General features: G+C 53.4%; 1 protein-coding gene across 1 annotated transcript; it reads left to right on the top strand.

Annotated features, from left to right (window-relative positions):
• The first annotated feature begins 130 nt into the window (after positions 1–130).
• LOC104641610 (uncharacterized) lies at positions 131–18,706 on the top strand. The gene is given in 13 exon segments (XM_075747052.1): positions 131–219; positions 476–913; positions 1,439–1,568; positions 1,809–1,916; positions 2,109–2,222; positions 2,457–2,567; positions 4,693–5,679; positions 10,783–11,403; positions 11,570–11,677; positions 12,597–12,692; positions 13,698–13,814; positions 13,993–14,106; positions 16,713–18,706. Coding segments are annotated over 12 exon segments (3,930 nt in total). The 5' UTR covers positions 131–219; positions 476–535; the 3' UTR covers positions 17,759–18,706.
• The last annotated feature ends 88 nt before the right edge of the window (positions 18,707–18,794 follow it).

The following is an 18,794-nucleotide window of genomic DNA, read 5'->3' as shown; positions in this document are numbered from 1 at the left end:
GGACTTCGGAAGATTTCGTCCAAGCCGGCTGCCCCCTCAAATCAACCACTTCTCGGTGATTGACAGCTGTCAATCACTCTGGCGGCGCGGCGCTGCGGGCCGCCGGCCGGTAGGGGGCGCTGTGGGGGGGGGGAGCGGCGGCGAGAGCGGCGCCCCCTGGCGGCAAGGTAAGGCCGTGGCACCCGGTGCCGTTCAGGAGGCGGCTCCGGTCACGGCGCGGTAGGTCCGGAGCGGCGGCGGGTTAGGCGGCGGCGAGCGGCCCGGGGCGGCGGGGAGGGCGCCTGGCAGGCAAGGGCCGGGCTCGGTCCGGCGGCCGCACACGGGAAGGCAGGGTCCGTCCCGGTGCGGCGGGGCCTCATGTGCTGGGAAGGGCCGGGCCCGGTGTGTTGTGTCCCCGGGAGGGAGGGGAGGCCGGGCCCGACGGCCGGGACGGGGCGGTCCTGACCCGGCCCCCTCCCGCCCCCCCCCCCCCCAGCAGCTCCAGAGGACGCCCGGCGGCGGTGGGACCCGTGCTGCAGCCCGGCGGCGAGCAGGAATGGAGTCCCCGGACCCGACGAGCTTCTTCCCCGCGGTTCCCCCGCCAGCACCGGGCAAAGCCCCGAGGCCGAGCGGCGCCAGCATCTCCCTGTGGACGGTGGTGGCGGCGCTGCAGGCGGTGGAGCGGAGCGTGGACGCTCACGCCTCACGGTTGCTCAACCTGGAGCGCCGGACGGTGACCACCGAGAAAAAGTACTTCGACTGCGAAAAAACGGTGGTGGATTTCGGGAACCAGCTGGAGAGCAAACTGGCCGTGCTGGGCACCCTCATCCAGGAGTACGGGCAGCTGCAGAAGAGGCTGGAGAACATGGAGAACCTGCTGAAGAACAGGAACTTCTGGGTGCTGCGGGTGCCCCCCGGGAGCGAGGTCCCCCAGGTAACCAGCGGCTCGTAAAGGGACACGCACCCACGACACGTCTCGCCTTCCCCGGCCGCCGTCTCCCATCTCCCGTGAGGCCCGAGACGGTCGGTGAGCCCCGTGGGGACGGCATAGCTCGTAATCGCTCTCGTCACCTGCCGTACGTAGGGTTCCAGCGGGGAGCGGTTGCGCAGACGGATGCTCAGGCTCAGCTGGAGCTCGCTGCAGAAGGACGGGTTGTTGCATTTTACCGTAGACGGGAGGTTCTTCCTCACACCGAGGGCCGCAAACTGCCTGCGGAGCCGGATCGGGCCCGCACGGGGTGTGGGGGGGTGAGAATAGTGTGTGCAATTCACAGATTGTTCCCCGGTAACTGGAGAAGTTCTTTTAAACTGAAGATCTGAGTCGTTACTTTCTTTGTGTCACAAGAATGCCCCGAGGCAGGAGGTTTGTTCTCTTTTCAGTACTTGATGCCTGGTAGCGATAAGAAATGGCGAGGAGGGTTCCTGGCCCCAGGTACCAGAGCCACTTCTGCCACTGCAGGCCCCGGCGCCGGCGTGTGGGAGCGAGTCCGCTTACTTCTCTGCTGCAGAGTGGGAGAACCTGGAGGAATGGCAGAGGGAGCTGTACAAAACCGTGCTGAGGGGGAAGAACGACCCTCTGGTCTCTCTGGGTAAGGATCACTGGGCCCGCTCCCCGCGGTGCCCGGTGCCAGCACGGCCCGCAGCAGCCCCTTCCCTCGGCCCGCCGGGTTTTTCCCCGCTGGGGTGAGGTTGGGTGCAGAGGGCTCTCGGTGCTGCCGAGCAGTGTGTTACGGCCGATGGAGCCGGTTTGGGGAGCGCAGCTGAGCACGTTCCTCACAGAGGGCATTTTGATGCAGCACAGGAACTTTCCTATCTCTGTTCCTTAACAGATAACACAGTCTCCGAACCTGACCTCCTGTCCCGGCTTCAGAGAGAAGCAGCGCCCTGCGGTGGGGACAAGGCGGCTTCGAGTGAGATGCCAGCAGAACCAAGTGCAGGCAAGAGATGAATTACAGCTTTATTCGCAGGTGTAATGTTTACGTGTTGTTGCCACCAGACAGAGGACATCACAAGGTGATGGTCTTGATTTGCTACGGAGGGAACTTCTCACATCTTGGGAGGAGTGGCTTCAGGGGGAGTAACAGAGGGTTAGAAAAATCATTAACGGGTTTGATCTTTCCTGTTAGCAGAGTCTCTGCTGTTTAGACTTGATGTGAGCAGCCAGGACAGCAGAGGAGGAGCGCAGTGCCCGACGGGACAGGAAGGCCTGCAGGGAAGAACAATGCTGGCTGAACCCGGACCCGGTGAGTGTTGTTCTGGACGCACGGGCGGGGAGGATGCTCTCCTGAAATGGCGGCTAAAGGGGAAACCGCTTCTCCGCAGGGCAGAGTAGAGCTCCTGGAAGCAGGAATGGGAGATGCTGGAGAGAGGCTGTGTATGAAAGCAGGGAAGGTGGCAGCAAAGCCCCGGGCACAGCAAGGGAAGAGCCGAGCGGTGCTGTGATAACCAGTAAAGACGTTTCCTCTTTACCTCAGCAGACTACGGCGTTCCAGAGCCGAGCTTTGTGGGTGCTGTGAAGCAAGAGGAAGAGCTGTGTGCGGAGGAGCGGGGAGCCACGGAGGATGCAGAGTTTACCGAGCTCAGTGTGGGTGAGTTCTGAGCAATCCCACAGTGCGCTGTGCAGCTGGAGATGCGGGGAGTCCCCGACATTCCCGCTGTGTCTTGCTGAGATGCAGGGACTGAAGAGAGGCAGGCAGGGCAGTGAGGAAAGAGAAAGAGCCATGCTGGGGTTGGGGAAAGTGGACAGAAGGCATATGGACAGTTTTACTAGTAGGAAGATTAGAGAGCCAGATAGACAAGACACTGCAGGTGAGGAGACAGGCATCCTTGGGATAAATCGAACAGAATACAAGGAATCATTAGGAATGAAGTTCAGAAAAATTCTCAAGGTCTTCTCCAAAGGTGATGTGACGCCTGAGTATCTGAGGAACTGAGTGAAGTTCTGCTCCCTCAGTCTTGAAAGGAATGCAGGAGGCAGGGATGCGGTGAGGTGGAGAGCTTCCGTATCGGGAGAGACTGAACGCAGCAGGAAGCCGTGGCAGAGGGGGGATACAACACAGGCCTGTGCCTGGGTGAGCGGTGCGCAGCCGGAGCTGAAGGAATGAACCTTCGCCTTTCTCACTGTCCGAGGTCCAAGTAAATGAGCAGGCATTTGCTTTAAACCAAGCAGGGAGAAGTCTGTTATCGTACACATGGCAAGCTGAAGGACCTGCTGCCGCAGGGCACGGCAAGGGCTGAAAGCAAAGTGGGCTCAGGAGGGGTTTGGGCAACTTTCTAGAGTGGAATGTCACCTCCGGCTCCCATCCTGCTGTAGGGAGACTGTCCCCAGCGCTTGGCAAGGCCATGGCAGATGCAGAGCTCGGCTCTTCCCTGCAGCCCCTGGGCTTCTCAGCACCTGGCCCAGAACACTCCACTCCCTCTTGTAGGTCCTTGTGCCCTCCAGAACACACCTGCTCTTCTGGAATTTCTTCTGTTTGGTGGCTGCATCCTCTGCAGAGGGAGCTATGCTCCAGAGCAGTGCCTCAACAGCTACCCAGAGGCTGGGGAAGGGACCGGTGAGCTGGGATGGCTCTGTTCTTCCTAATAACAATGTAATATTTACTTGATTAGTAGACTGTTCCCAGCTCACCAGTCACTCCCTCACCCTCAGCCTTAGTCTCTGTTTATTTTCCTCGTGCCACATCAGAGGTGTCAGTGGGGCTTGCTCAGTTTTTCATGGTATTTGTCCTGCTGTGACTGAATCTTAGATGCTTTTTTTCATGCCTCTCATGTAATCTCTGCGTGTTGTCACCTCTCTGCTGCCAGTCACTGCACAGCACTAGTGAACTAGGGAGTGACACTCTTCAGACAGGAGGCCAATCGCTGTTTAGATTTTGCCGTCACACTGTCGACAGCTTTCAAAATGGTTGTGTGTTGGCAGTTTCCATCCTTGACTTTTGACTGGTTTTCCACCAATGGGTCACATTCATATCCAGCTCAACTGAAATTAAATGTGCAGGTAGGAATGAGAGTCAAGAGAAAGTTTGAGACAGGTTAAGCGTGAACAGACAACCCCAGGCACCTAGCTCGGAGATGAAAAGCCACGAACCCTCAGAGAAAATGTACTTGTACTGCCTCAGTGAGGACTACAGAGGAGGCTTCCTCATTACATACATATCCTGAGCAGTAGCAAGCATGTCTCGAGTCAAAACCAGCCCAAGCTTGTGTGTCCCCTACTACACAGGTGGGTCGCCACGTCCTGGGAGCGGAGGGAAGGTGAATCTCATGGAATGAGCTGGTGCTCTCTGAAGAGTGAGAAAAACTGAGTCATTAGTGCGAGGTGGGAGGCAGATACGCTGAGGGGGGAAGCAAAGGCTGCCCCAGGTCCATGAGATCTTGGCGCTTAGGAGAAGGAAGATGGCTGGAGATGATTTTGGAAACTGCTGAACTCTGCTCTCCTGGAAGGCAGCGCTTCCCTCTGTGCCCCCTCCCTCATGGCTTCTCACACTCGCTGCTCAGCCAGCTGAAAGGGAAGCATCCCTGTGCTTTTTGCTTGTATTCTCTCTTTTTGTCTTTCAGCTGGCTGTCGCTCTGTGAGCACAGCTGCCTTTCACGCTCGCTGTGTGAGAGGGGCCTGTTTGATTCAGGGGTGGCGAGGGAAGGAATGGGCGGGGGGGGATTTCAGAAGCCTCTTGTATCTCACACCAGTGAATGTCCCCTTTGTTGTTTTGTCAGTTCCAGCAGATGAGGTGATAATGTTCAAAATAGAGCAGCTGGACTCTGAGGAATGCCCCCAAAGCTCAGAGCCCCCCGTGGCTTTATCCGAGGAGCCGGAGGAGCTGCTTTTCCAGGGTCCCAGCGAGGCGCTGCCCTTTCATAGTCAGTACAGCTCTCCTGTGCAGCAGGAAAACCAGAGCATGAGCAGGCTGGTGCCATCCACTCCAGGGGAAGAGGGTCTCGGCAAAAGCAACACTGTCACCTTCTATGGGCAAAACTGCCCCAACAAGAGACCTCACTCATGCACTGCATGTAGAAAGGGCTTCTGTCTGAAGAAGATGCTGATGACTCACCTGGAGAGCCATGGCACACAATGCAGCAGTGAGCATGCTGGAGACGGGGAAGGCTTCCTCCATCAGCAGCACCAGCAGACCCATGTGGAAGACAGGATCCACGTGGAAGACAGGACCTCTGTGACCACAGAGAGGTTCAAGCAGAACCAGAACGCAAAAGCCCATGCCAGTGTCTCAGCCACAGACAAGGTGTACAGCAATCCCAGATGCATAAAAAGCATCAACACCAACGGCAGCTACAAGCCAGGTCAGAAGGGCCACCCGTGGGGAAGGCCTTACAAGTGTGACAAGTGTCAGGAGTGCTTCTCCCAAAAGAAAACCCTCATCATCCACCGGCGTATGCACTCAGGCCGGAGCGGAGGGGTCCTTTGGTGCTCATACTGTGGGAAGACCTTCAGTCACCCCTCCAATCTGATCCGACATCAGAGGATCCACACAGGGGAGAGGCCGTACCAATGCAACGAGTGCCCAAAGCGCTTCACCCAGAAGCAGCACCTCCTCCAGCATGAGAAGATCCACCTGCGCGAGAGGAACTGTGTGGTCGCACAGAGTGCAAGGCAGGCACCGCTACACAGCTTCTAGGCTGTGCGGGCGCACGCAGCCCTCCAGCCCCTTGAGGAGGTAGGAGAGGAGAGAGTCTTTGCTGCTCGGCGTTAAAGGCTCTCTGACAATTTATCCCAAAGATCCAAGCAAAGTAGAATTGCCTTTTTCTTTGTGGTGGTGATGGTATGCCACAATACCTCATAGTCTGCCCCAGAATCTCTCCAGAATAAAAATGGTTTGGGCATCTCCAAGTTTGTGTCAGTTTGAACTGGTTCCAGCGAGGTTGAGTTTTTTGAAGCAGCTGTTCTTTTTCACCTGGAGTTTCCCTGGCTGCTCCCCTTGACAAAGTTCTGCTGCACTCAATTTCACGAGCAAGTTTGAGTTGCACATTCACAAAAGACTCCTGGCAGCTAAACACATGCACAGGATGAGGCCTTGCTGACTGCTTGCGCGGATGCCCCCTTTGCCAAGGAGGGGCAGCCAGTTGGTTCCCAGCTCTCTCCGTGCCTCAGCACAGGCCAAATGACATTTTCACTGCTGCTGCTGCTCAGGAAGCTAGCTGGAAAAGATAAGGTTCAGTTCCTTCTCTAGGGCTTGAAATTGGATTTAATTTGCCATAAATTATGATGATAGGGCCACATTCTGCTTGGAGTTCTGATGTGCACTGGGACATGCCCCAGCAGAGACTCTGGGTTTGCACTGCAGTAACTGAGGGGAATTTGCTCCGTTGTCTGTCACCTCTGAGCACACCCAGAGTCGGTGGCATCGCCCAGACCCCTTCTCATACTGCTGCAATACTCCCAGTGGAACTGAATGGGGAGACCACTTGTAAGCCAGAGGTGCGGCACATCTGTACTCCCAGGCTGAAGTGAGTGTTGGGATAACTTTCTGCTGACTGCCTGTGCATTAACACTTCTTTTCTTTGTATTTCCTTATTGCCTTCATCTCCCTCTCCTCCCGCTAGCTTGGGGTACAGATGTTTTTTGTTCTTGGGGATCAGCTTTCATCATATGCCAAACCGTTAAGAAAAAATCCCCAGCGTACAAAATGTGTTTAGCAAACTGCCCGAGTACGTAGTGCAATTTCAGGACTGGTGTTGCTGCTTGACCTGTTTTAAACCTGCCACTCATTTACCTCATCACTAATTGGGCTTTAGAAACCCTCTGTCGCTCTCTGGTCCTAAAGTACCTGCCAAAGGGAGGGTGCAGGCGGCCAGCTCATCCCCATGGAGACAGAGATGTTCCTCTGCCTGCTGTGGCAGATGTTTTAGTCTGGAAACTCCTTTGGCCAAGGCATGAGGTCTCTTTCCAGGTCCTTGCTGTTCATTGTCACCTACCCTGCCAGCGGTGTAAGACAGGAGCACTCCTGTGCCTGCTTCGGCCCAGCCAGTGAGGCCAGATCAGAGCTCTGGGCTGTTTAATCTGATTCTTGCCCGGAGCAGATTGGGGTGAGCCTGTGGGAACCTCTCTGTACCCGCGCTGTGGGAGCCGGCACAGAGCCACATGTGCCGAAGTGTCTGCAACCACTGCAGCTGGTTTTGGGGTGACCAACTCTCTGCCGCCTTTTCTCATCCTAGTGCTGCTGAGGTTTTTGATTTCACAGCTCCTGACGTGTCTGAGTAGGTCTGTGTGTGGTGAGCCCCTCTCTGTGCACGTGTCTGGGTTTTTTTCCAAATAAGCAATCTGTGAGGACAGAGGGTATCGTGTCTTGTCATTTCTCGGTGTTGAGTTCAAAGCAGTGAACATGGACCGGTTCTTCTCTGCCATTTGACAGGCTGAAGGAGCGTCTCTTGGCAGTTAGCAGTACGGGGCATTTCATACCCAGACAGGCAGTTTGGGCCTTGTCCAATAAGCAGGTAAATTAATCAGTTCTCCAGCAGTTTCCTGCTGAGTCCGGTTGAACTGCTTTGTTTTACACTTCTGTTATTTAGACTGTGAGCCTCCAGGGCAGGGAACTTGTTTCTATCTGTTTGTAAAATGCCGGTTAAATTTGCAGAAGTTTTGATTTTTAATATCAATAACATTAAACTTGATTGAATTAAAGCTGTGAACTTCTAAATGCTTGTCTTTTTTGTGGTCTTTTTTAAAAATCATTTTACCTGCTGCTAAATAGCAGTTTGTAGTACCTTACTGATGGAGAGACAAAAGTCTACCTTGAATCGGAAAAATAATGGAGTAGGTTTTTGTTGGTTTTTTTCTTTTTTCAATATTGCGGTGGAACCTGAGCAGGAGCATTGTTTTCCGTGTGCGTCTCTGCAATCCAAACAGGGCCTGAATGGTAAGAGTATCTAAAAATAGGATGTAAATAAGCTCACTATACAATTCTCATCCTGCAGGCAGATCACATCGATCCTGCTGCCAGCGAAAAGTTTTCAGCAACCGCAGCATTGCAGTCATTATCAGTTTAGCCCAGTTGAGTCTGGGAAGAGCAGGGATGTATTCTGAGAGAAAGATGCAAAGATGCTGCCGCATAAAGCAGCAGAGGGGCACTTGCCACTGATTCCCCTGTGACCAGAACATCCTGAATCCTAGTTAGGGTCACTTTGGCAGTGCTTGTTGGTTATTTTACAAACAAACAACTTCAGGTGCCTTTTCTGGGCTGATTCTGCGTCTTACAAAAGGACAATAACAAGAAATGTCGAAGTCCTGCCATGTTGCCATCTCCTCCCAGTTGCACTATTGCGTACATTCTAATGCTGACCTCCTACCACTTCATCATTATTGGACATTTTAGTTTTAAACATTAGTTAAAGAAAAAATGAAGAAGCTGTCATGCTCACATCTGAGAGAGATCTCTGCAGGCACAACTGTAAAAGAATCAGTGTTTGGATAGCGAAAAGATGGTTCTTTTGGAAGTGTGAGCTGGGGAGGGTTACACCATCTCAACAGCACTCTCCTGTTCTTGACTAGGAGACTTCATATGTTAACCGCTGTCAGAGCATCAGAAGCACTTGATGTGCTCCATACTTCATCACTTCTTGATGGTGCCTTTGATAATACAGATGAAGCAATACTTTGCACAGTGAGTCATAGTTTCCCTATTCTAGCCCAGCTCCCCTGTATTTCAGAGAGAAATATGTATATTTATAACAAATCACAGAATTATTTTGAGATTTGTGCTGCTTAAATTGCAAAAATTCAACCCTGAATCCAAGAAGAAATGTCAAGTGACATAGAAATGCACTGCTTTTCCAAGACCAAGAGAAAGAAGAGAAATCTTTCCCTTGCACAGATAGTGACGCTTACAGGAAAGAGCAGAAGCTGCAGGGGAAGGTCAGAGAAGAGGTGGTGATGGGGAAGGTGACAGTTTTTTGGGATCACAGTCTCCTACACCCACCCTGAGATGCATCGCGGAGTCTCTGCATCTTCCATGAACGAGCGCTGAGCTTTTACCCTCTTTGGGTAGCGCTTCTTGGCATGCAACTTTTTCCCGACCTTCCGTTACTTGGCTGATGTAGCTTAGGCTGGAGTATGACAGCAGCCTCCGCTGTGAAGCCAGATGTCTAGGCTGAGATATTCTTCACAAAAGAAGGCAAAGATATGCACAGAAAAACTGAGAAAAAAATACACTGGCCCAGGTGCACCCAGGACAGCAACATCTCATTGGATTCCCAAGCTCCGGCAAATGCGAACTATTTTGCTTAAAAGCAGTTCAAGCTTTTGTTTGTTCATTTTGCAAGTATGTGCTGTTGTTAGCGCAACTCCATGATTTTTATTGCTTTATGACTTCAGATATTTGTTTATAGAAGCCTCTCCATGTCTTACCACATAGAGGTAGGAATTCTTTGCATCCTGTGGAGTGCTGTATTTCGGAAAGGTATGCCGGCTCTCCTGCATCCAGCTCCTCACGTAATGACTAAACTCAAGACAAGAAGAATATGTGTAAGTACAGAGAAGCCCTACCGTCCTCTGGCAGCCTGGCTTTCCCCACAGGTCGGTCCTTTGCCAAAAGGACCAGAACTATTTCACAATAGATGTCACCTAACGCCGTTCCCAGGTTCTTAAGCCTCTTTCTGTCCCTTCCTGCGGTGAGCCCGACATAATTCGGCACCATCCTGAGACTTACCTATAGCAAGAACGTGCACATCAACCACATAGGTAACGTGAGCAAGTGAACTTTTCACTTTGCATTTTTAATCACCTCTTACGGTAAGGGAGGTTCTGTTTTGTATAGCTGGTGGCCAGACAGTTCAGCAAACTTAGCAGTTTAGGTGGATAAGGTGAGGTGGTGATTCCAAGTAGACTGTGGGTCACACAGCGGCTGTCAGTCATAGAGGGAAGGCCTGGGAGTATCACCCGACCTAACTGAAGGTACCTCTGCAGGGACACCTGCAGTGGAGAGCCCAGATGCTTCTGGAAGACCTGAATTTGCTTAATTCCTCCGTGGTGGGTGTACTCTGTGCATAAGATCCAATAAAGACTTCCAACTACTTCAGCTTTGTGCTTTTTTGTGCAATGTACCTGAGACATGAGCTTCTCCGGATGCTTGTGCAGACCAGGAGATCTGAGGGTATGCTGCAACTGCAGATGGGGCCATCAGGAGGGCTACCTCCCCAGGGAGATCCCCCTCAGCGAGTTGGCAGAGCAGGAGCAGGGCTGTGCAGGCAGCATCCTGCAAACCACAGCCCAGGGCCAGGCTGCACCGTGTGTCTGTCTCACCACTTCATCCCAGGGCCATGGCAGCACCTGGAGCTGTGCTAAGACGGACCAGAGACCCTGCACTGCGCCCCAGCATGGCAGGCCTGGACAGGCCTCGGGATCAGAGGGGATCCTGCGCCCTCATGGCTCTGAGGGGACCCTGCACCCTCATGGCTCTGAGAAAAGCCCAAACTCTCACCGTTCTGAGAGGACACAAAATCCTCACAGCTCTGAGGGAATCCTGCACCCCCATGGCTCTGTGGGAACTAACCCCTCACGGCTATGAGAGGATCCCCAAGCCCTCACAGCTCTGAGGGGACCCCAGTTCCTCACAGATCTATGGGGATCCTGACCCCCTTGACTCTGAGGGGACCCCAACCCCTCACAGCTCTGAGGGGACCCTGCACCCTCATGGCTCTGTGGGAACTAACCCCTCACGGCTATGAGAGGATCCCCAACCCCTCACAGCTCTGAGGGGACCCTGCACCCTCTTGGCTCTGTGGGGAACTAATCCCTCATGGCTCTGAGGGGACCCCAAGCCTTCACGGCTCTGTGGGGGTCCTGAGCTCCCATAGCTCTGAGGGGACCCCTGGTCCCTGCCGGCTCTGAGGAGATCCCGGTCCCTCCCAGTCCTTCGGTGCCGCCGGCCCCGCTCTCCTCCGGCTCCGAGGTCCCCGCGCCCGCCCCGGCCCGGCCGCCCCGAGCCCTCCCGCCGGGGGGCGCCGCAGTGCGCGGCGCGGGGCGGCGGCAGGGGGCGCTGCGGTCCGGCCGCGGAGCGCGGCGGCGGTGGCGGCAGCGGCGGGCCGGTGGAGGCGGCGGGCCGGTGGCAGCGGCCATGGCCGGTCCCCGGGGCGGGCGGGCGGAGGCGGTGGCGGCGCGGCTGCTCCGCCTGGAGGCCCGCCTGGCGCGGGCGGAGCGGCAGCTGCGGGCCGCGCTGGCTCTGCGCGGCCGCCTCCAGGCGCTGGAGCAGCGACTGGAGAGCGGCGGCGGCGGGGCCACTCCAACGTCGGCGAGGCGCGGGGCGGCCGGCGGCGGCGGCCGGGAGGCAGCGCGGCCTCGGGCACTGCGGGTGCCGGTGAGGCTGGAGGACGTGTGGGTGCACTTCAGCGAGCGGGAGTGGCGGGCGCTGCGCGGCTGGCAGCGGGCCCTGCACCGCGCCGTCATGAGGAGCAACCACCACATGCTGCTCTCCCTCGGTAAGGGCCTGGCGCTGCCCTCCACCTCGAGGCGGGCGTGTGGCCATGGCAGGCGTGTGGCCAGGGGTCGGAACCGGAGGTGGGCAGGCGGCGGATCCCCGCTGTCCCCCCGCCGGGCCCGTGCAGGTGGGACCCCCGGCTGTGCCTCACCTCATGCCTCCCGCAGAGCCGGACGCCCCCAGACGTGATGCCCAGGCCAGGTCGGAAGACGGGAACCAGCCGTGTGCTCGTGAGGAGGGGGACGGGAGAGGTGATCCTGCAGAGACCGGCACCGGTGAGTGGCTTCAGGATGACCGGGCTGTCGGGACGCGGATCGCCGAAAAACCGGGAGCTGGGCTCTTTTTGGGACATCACCCTCTCTCCATGGCGCTTGCTGTGGTGAGCGTGGTCTTCCAAACTTGGCTGTTGGGCATCTCATCCCTTCCACTCTTACCAGAACGCTACATCAAACCACCTTTTTCTCCTCTCCTGGTTGCTGAGCTGCCTGCGGTTGCCTGTGTCAAACCTGCGGTCCCCTTGCCATTCGGCCGTGTCGGCATTGCCAGCCAAAGTGGGACGACGTTCGGTTTTCCAGTCTGAAGGCTGGCTGTCAAGAGGACTTTCTGTTCTGTGTGCACAAACGCACACAACGTAGTTGTTTTTGCACACGTGCGAAGTATTCCTCTAATTCATTGATTGTGTTAGAGGTATAAAGGTAATGTGCAGAGCATTAGCTCATCTGCTTTTCCTTATGTATTTCATAGATTTTTTTTTTCAATAAGTTTCATTCATAATTCTCACTAGTGCTTTTCTGATGGGTTAGAAGTGGTGTGCATTTTACCGAGTGCGACTGAAAAGGGAATGGTGTGACTCTGGCAGAGCCAAAAAAGAGAACTCGAGAATGAGAGTTGAAGTGGTGCTCTCCTCTCCCGGGGCCATGTAGAACGTGTTTTCCTTTGCTAATGGGTGCCACAACAAAGTGGATATTACACTGGCATGAAACTCTTGTGTGTTTCTGAAGCTCAAACATCTGCTGAGGGTTTTGTGACAAATATTTTAGGTCTATTTAAGAGACCTCGATCAGCGAGAACTAGAACTGAAGTGAGGTTTTCTCTAGAATGTGAGCTAGAACAGAGCCGCTGTGTCTGGGATGGAATGAGAACTGGAATTAGTTTTGTGTATGGAATTAAAATAACGTTGGTTCCTATTAACAGAAGACAGCATAATCCATATTAAGCAAGAGGAAGAGTTGTGCACTGCAGATCAGCAACAGGGGGAGGCTGGAGAAGCTCCTGAAGAGCCCTGCCCAGGTGAGTAACTGCATACCTTGGAGGGAAAATGAAACAGAGGGATTAAATTCCAAGGTGGTTTGTTGGGGTTTTTTTTTCCCACCTCTTCTCATGTATTCCACATCTTTTATAAAAAGCTCACAAGTTCTGAACAGACTTGCTACCAGTCCTGACGGGTAAGGACTGGTATTTCGTCTTTCCCTTCTCACGGCTGTTTTGGAGTTTGCAGAGTATGTGGCTGGTTTTCATCCAAGCAGCGCAGCGTGGAATAGGAAATGTTTCATTCTCCCTTAAACTCCTTACTTTGCTTCCCTCAAGTTGTTAGCTCTAAGCTGGTTAAATACCTGGTGCAAAGTGGGCGATCGGTCACTTTTTGAGGCCGGTGGGTTAACTTGGAGGAGGCAAAAATCAGTGCCAGAATGAGGTCTGTGGTTGGTGCCATCCACCGCACAGGGCTGCGATTGCGTGGAGGCAGCGCTGCGTGCGCTTTTCCCGGCTCCAGGGGAATTGGAGCTGTGGCAGCTCCTCAGCTCCACATCCCCTGCAGCCTTCTCTTGCAGGGCCACAGTGCCTCTCCTCCCGTGTATCCAGAGGCTTCAGGTTGCCTTTTCCCTCCTCTCTTCTTTTCTGTGGTTTTCCTGCGTACACGAGCAAGCGCACCCACTCCCTGATGGTGCTGTTGCTGTACGGGGAGGCCGCGCAGCCCAGGGACCTATTTCTTGTCTTCTCACGTGGTGGTGCCTCTTTGCGTTACAAATAAACTATTCTGCTTTGGAGCTTGGCTGTCCTTACTCTTTACAAAGGATAACAGCTCTAGCTGTTGGCTCCGCTGTCATTTCACTTGGCTTCCAGCGTATGTAGCAAACTGGGATTTTTAGACCTTTCCATCAGGTTTTATTCAGAAATTGGGCTTATGGGAGGTTGGCTTGGGGGGAAAAGAAAAAAAAACCCAAGAGCAGGTTTCACCCTTGTGAAATCCTGAGCTTATCCAGTTATGATACACTTGTCTTGCATTTTCTCCTTTAGCAGAGCAAGCGTTTTATGAGCCTGAGGCTTCCAGTCAGACCGAGAAAGGCAAGGAGGCGTATGCCAGGGAGCTGCCAAGTGCAGAGGGCGAGGACCTCCCAAGAGAACCTGACGCAGGTGAGGATTCCCTGGCAAAAACTCCCACGACAGGAATTACCCCTCTGGTGGTTCTTTGTGTCATGTCTTCCCTGAGGCTTTGTCAGCACTTTTCTTATCTTTGTGAATTCCCGAATCTTGCACGCTCTGCATCTTTCTCTGGTATTTTGCAATTGTGTAAATTCTCCCTAATGAACAGGATTTCAGCCTTACACAACTGGTGTTTTATCGTGGATTAAACAAGAGGAGGAGCCACGCTGCCCTGAACGACAAGACTTGGAGAAAGAAGACATCTCTACAGATACAAGTACAGGTCAGTAATGGATTTCTGCTGAGATTTCTGGGACAGTAAATCTAATTTAAAGTATTTTTTTTATACTATATTAAATGTCATGACCTTATCATGTAAGCCATGAAAGAACTGGAACAAACCTTAGTCTGCTAGCTAATATTTCTTCACAAAAATTTCAGGTTCTGTCAATTGATGAGGCTCCTTCCTCCTTCAGCTGGCCTAAAACTGTCATAGGCGCTGTCTTGGGTTTCTATTTAGGCAAGCACAGTGGTGTGCTCAGGCCTTACAGATCAAGTTTGTACCTCCAGCTGGTCTGATGGTGTCTAAACCTGGTACCAATGAACATGGAGCCCTGACTTTGCGTTCCCAAGCAGGAGAGTTATCCTGCAGCAAGAGAGGAAGCGGCTTTAATGCAAAACGATTTTAGGACGTGCTGTTTAAAGATGCACATGCGAACATTCGTTCAGGGGAATTTTTGTACAGAATGCCCTTGGAGGATTGGTCATGCTTGAGGTGGAGTTAACAGAGGGAGATTCATCTTTGGATCGAGGTTTAACCTCAGGGAATGGGTGTGCAATTGGGGTGGGGATATTAATGAAATTTGGGGGATGTTAATGAAATACAATCTCCTGGGCCCCAACCCGGGACCACTCCCCACTGAGGAGGGAATGCAGAGGAATATTTTGTGTAGAAATCAGTTGGTAGCCTGGAATTCCTTCATTTCATGTAAGTTATTTAGCCATTCATGGCACGCGAGGAGGTTATTACAGAGAAAGTCAATGGATAAACTCGCAGTATGCTGGGAACTGCCGACATGAATGATTTTGCCCCACAGAAAAAGTCATCCAGGATATTGCCCTGGTGTAAGGCTGGATCAGCTCCACCTGACTCCTTCCCAAGGGAGACTTGACTTGTTCCAACTGCTCTGAGAGACCTCCCAGGGTGGGCTCCCCAGCTGTCTCTGTTCCAGACCTTCCCGTCTGTGCTTACACGTAACCTGGAGTTACTGGGGTGAGAGGACACGCTTAGATAATTACTATAGAGCGACCGGTGCCTTTTACATTCACACTTTAGCTTGGCCTGTGGTAACGTGTTTGTGTGCTGATGTCCCAGTACACAGGCGGAGAAATAAGAGCTCAGGATGTTTATGCAGTGCGGATAACTTAGGATTCAGCTAGCTGGCATTGCTGAGAGACCCGTGGTCCTTCAAGATGCTCAATGGAGTCTTTTCTGTAGCAACTCACAGATGTTGGAAGGGTCACAGGTCTTAGGGGACAGAAAAATCACAGAGCATTAGAAAGCTGGGCTGAAGAGCCTCGGTGAAAACAATCTGGAAAATGAAACACTGGATATTTGTCACAGGAAACAGTAATTATAAAAAAAGAGAATTTGCGGATCAGCAGATCAGTTTTGTGCAATGACAACTCTAGAGCTGTGCCTAAGTAGCTCTGGCACCAGGTACATTTTTGGGTTGGATTATCAGGAGTCGTAAATGTTTTCTGAGGAAAGCAGGAGAGGCATCTAGAGGAGAGGCAGTCTGACCGAAAGCTCTCACTCTGGACGTGCTTCTGCATCGAGCCGGAGCTGTCTGGGGAATCACTTGTAAGGTGCGAGAGCTTCCTCCAGTCAGCACTGCTCTGACCTCTCTGAACAAAGACACGGCAGGAGTGTCTCCCCGCAGAAGCCCAGTGTGCAGAGATAACGGTTCACATACAGGAAAGGGTGTGCCCACACTGACTCACTGAGCTGGCTTCGGTGCCTCGGCTTGGACCTTTGCTTCTCTAGGTGCTCGCTGGAGTGTCTGGAGAGCAGCAAGAGAGAGCACTGACGTGTGATGGTGTGCGCTCTGTCAGGGAACTTAGACCTTCAGACATTTGAATGAGAGGGTGACAATAAGACATTGCATTAGTGATTTTTTGTGTAGATTCAAAAAAAAAAAAAAAAAAAATCTTCTATTTTTCTGGTGGTTTTGTTTCAGTGGAACGTTGGCACTTGCTCTCCCCCTCAGTATTAAAATCAGAGAATCACAGAACAGTTTGGGTGGGCAGGGACCTCCCAGCCCACCCAGTGCCACCCCTGCCATGGGCAGGGACACCCTCCACTAGCCCAGGTTGCCCAAAGCCCCATCCAACCTGGCCTTGACCACTGCCAGGGGGCCAGGGGCAGCCACAGCTTCTCTGGGCAACCTCTGCCAGGGCCTCAGCACCCTCACAGGGAAGGATTGCTGCCTCCCATCCCATCTCCATCTCCCCTCCTGCAGCTTCAGGCCATTCCCCTTGGCCTGTCCCTCCCTGCCCTTGGCACCAGCCCCTCTCCAGCTTTCCTGGAGCCCCTGCAGGGACTGGAAGGGGCTCCAAGGTCTCCCCGCAGCCTTCTCTTCTCCAGGCTGAACCAGCCCAACTCTCTCAGCCTGAGGTCTCCAGAGCAGAGGTGCTCCAGCCCTCGCAGCATCTCCGTGGCCTCCTCTGGACTCGCCCCAACAGCTTCACGTCTGTCTTGTAGAGCTGGACGCAGTATTGCCACCTTATTTACTTTGTCTGTCCATTAGCATGACATGGCTGTAGACTTGGAGAGATACTCTTAAGAGGTTTCCTTAATTGAAATACTCTGAAATCTATCTGTTTCAGTGCACAATGAAAACACAAAGAGGGACCCTCCAGCAGATTGCTTTGAAAACACAGTGTGTGACTCGGAAGTGCCAGGAAGACCTGGAGAGAAGTTTTCCAAGGATCCTAGACCCGGAGTGACATGGGATGGTCAGTGGAATTCAGAAACGATGGAAACAAACACCACCAGGAGTGGCCTTGGGGGAGACATTCAGTATGACCGAGGGCTTGCTGAGCACACAGATTTCTTTAGCACTCAGGAAAACAGCGTCGGAAAGAGACCGTGCACGTACAATAAAAGTGAGAGAAACTCCAGCCAGCAGGAACATCTTCAGACTCCCCAGGGAGCCCGAGAAGGGGAGATGTTTCCAAGTCCTACGTGTGACAAGAGTCTCAGTGAAAGGGTGCTCCATCTGCTGCACTCGCAGCCGTGCGTTCCAGATGAGAAGGGCATCGGGCAGGGGGCTGCTCCTGCGTCCTGCGAGGTACCACCCGCGGGGCCGCAGCTGGTGGCCCACACCGAGCGTGGACAAAACCTTGCGGGCGGAACTGGGCCTCGCGACCACAACGGCCTCGTCGGAGAGGAGCAGCCGTCTGCGGAAAGCGAGGAAAACTTCCCCGCAGAAAACCCGTTAGCCAGCCCCTGCTGGGATCACCCGCAGGACAGGTCAGAGGCCTGCACCAAGTGCAGGCAGCACTTGGCACCCAGGGGCAGCCCGGCAAACCAGCAGCAGAGCCAGGGCAGGGGCAAGTCCTACATCTGCAGCGACTGTGGGAAAAGCTTCGTTTGCCATTCGTGGCTCGTTAGACACCAGATGACTCACACGGGAGAGAGGCCATACAAGTGCTCCGAGTGTGACAAAAGCTACAGGAGAAAGGATTATCTTCTAAACCACCAGCGCCGGCACTCAGGAGAGGGGCTCTTCCAGTGCCCCCTCTGCAGGAAAAGGTTTGTGCTCAGGAGGAGTTTCCTGAAGCATCAGGAAAGTCACGTGCAAGAAACACATCTGACGCTGGCCGGTTGGCCCTTCACAGAGATCAGGGGGTCTGTAATGCACTCCATATAGAAAATCCCGGCCAGCCGGGGGTTCGCAGCCCCCTTGGCTGTCACCCTTGCTGGGCAGGAGGCAGGGCCGTGGCAGGATCCCCCAGCTCAGTGCTGGACCCTGGCAGGAGGAGGAGGCTGTCGAACAGCCATCCTGAGTCCCCTCCCAGGCAAAGGAAGGAGGTTGAAGGGTTATTTTTTGCAGACTGCATTGCAACAGTCTGCGGAGGTGTTTCATGGCTTCCAGTGGTGCCGGGAGCTCTTCTGCACATGTTGGAGTTGTGTAAGAAGTCTGCAGTGCTCAGAGCTACTGCTAGCTGTGAATCCACATGGCAGAGAAATACGGAACAATTTGTAACGCTTCAGACTGGAGAATAGCTGAAATGTCATCCCTAGGCTGCTGAGAATCCGGAGTCCAGGGACTGGGCTCAAAACGAGTGAGTCAAAGTTACTAATTGTTCACTAAATGGGTGAAATGGTGTCAGGAAACACCCACCTGTGTGAAATGTTTTGAGAAGGGAAGTGTTGACCCTTTGGCTGTTTGAAAGAAGCCTCTTCCAGAAGTGGCAACTAGACAGAGGGGAGCAGAGCCTGAGAGCTTGTTCCTGCACTTAAATCAGAGCTCCTGGGGCTCCCAGCTGCTGAACCCCGAGACAGGATTCCTGAAGGTTGGTGTCCTCACCTGGAGTTGTAAAATGACCAGGAAGCCTGGATTATGGTTTTAATTTTGCATAGCCTTAAAGTTGTGTTGCTCTCACTTGACCACGTTGTTACAGGTCTTCTGTGTTTGTTCAATTTTCTGAATCCTATGAAAACAGAAAATTTAGATGCTCATTAAACCTTCTCCTTCAGAAACTGTATTTTTGCTCATACTCACTGTCTTTTAAGGGGGAGAGCACTGTTGAGAGTCTGATGTGTTGTGACATTGCAAGGACACGATTCATTCCTTTTTGTAATAAAAGAGTCTGGACATATTGTCGATGGTGTTGAGCCTCGTGGAGAAAAAAACCCCAATCAGCAGCACTGGCTGAGTCAGGCACGAGCCCGTTCTGGTTCAG

Source organism: Balearica regulorum, chromosome 2 (assembly GCF_011004875.1).
Source record: "Balearica regulorum gibbericeps isolate bBalReg1 chromosome 2, bBalReg1.pri, whole genome shotgun sequence".
NCBI lineage: Eukaryota > Metazoa > Chordata > Aves > Gruiformes > Gruidae > Balearica > Balearica regulorum.
The sequence above is the reverse complement of the archived record's forward strand: the minus strand, read 5'-3'. Positions and strand labels throughout refer to the sequence as shown.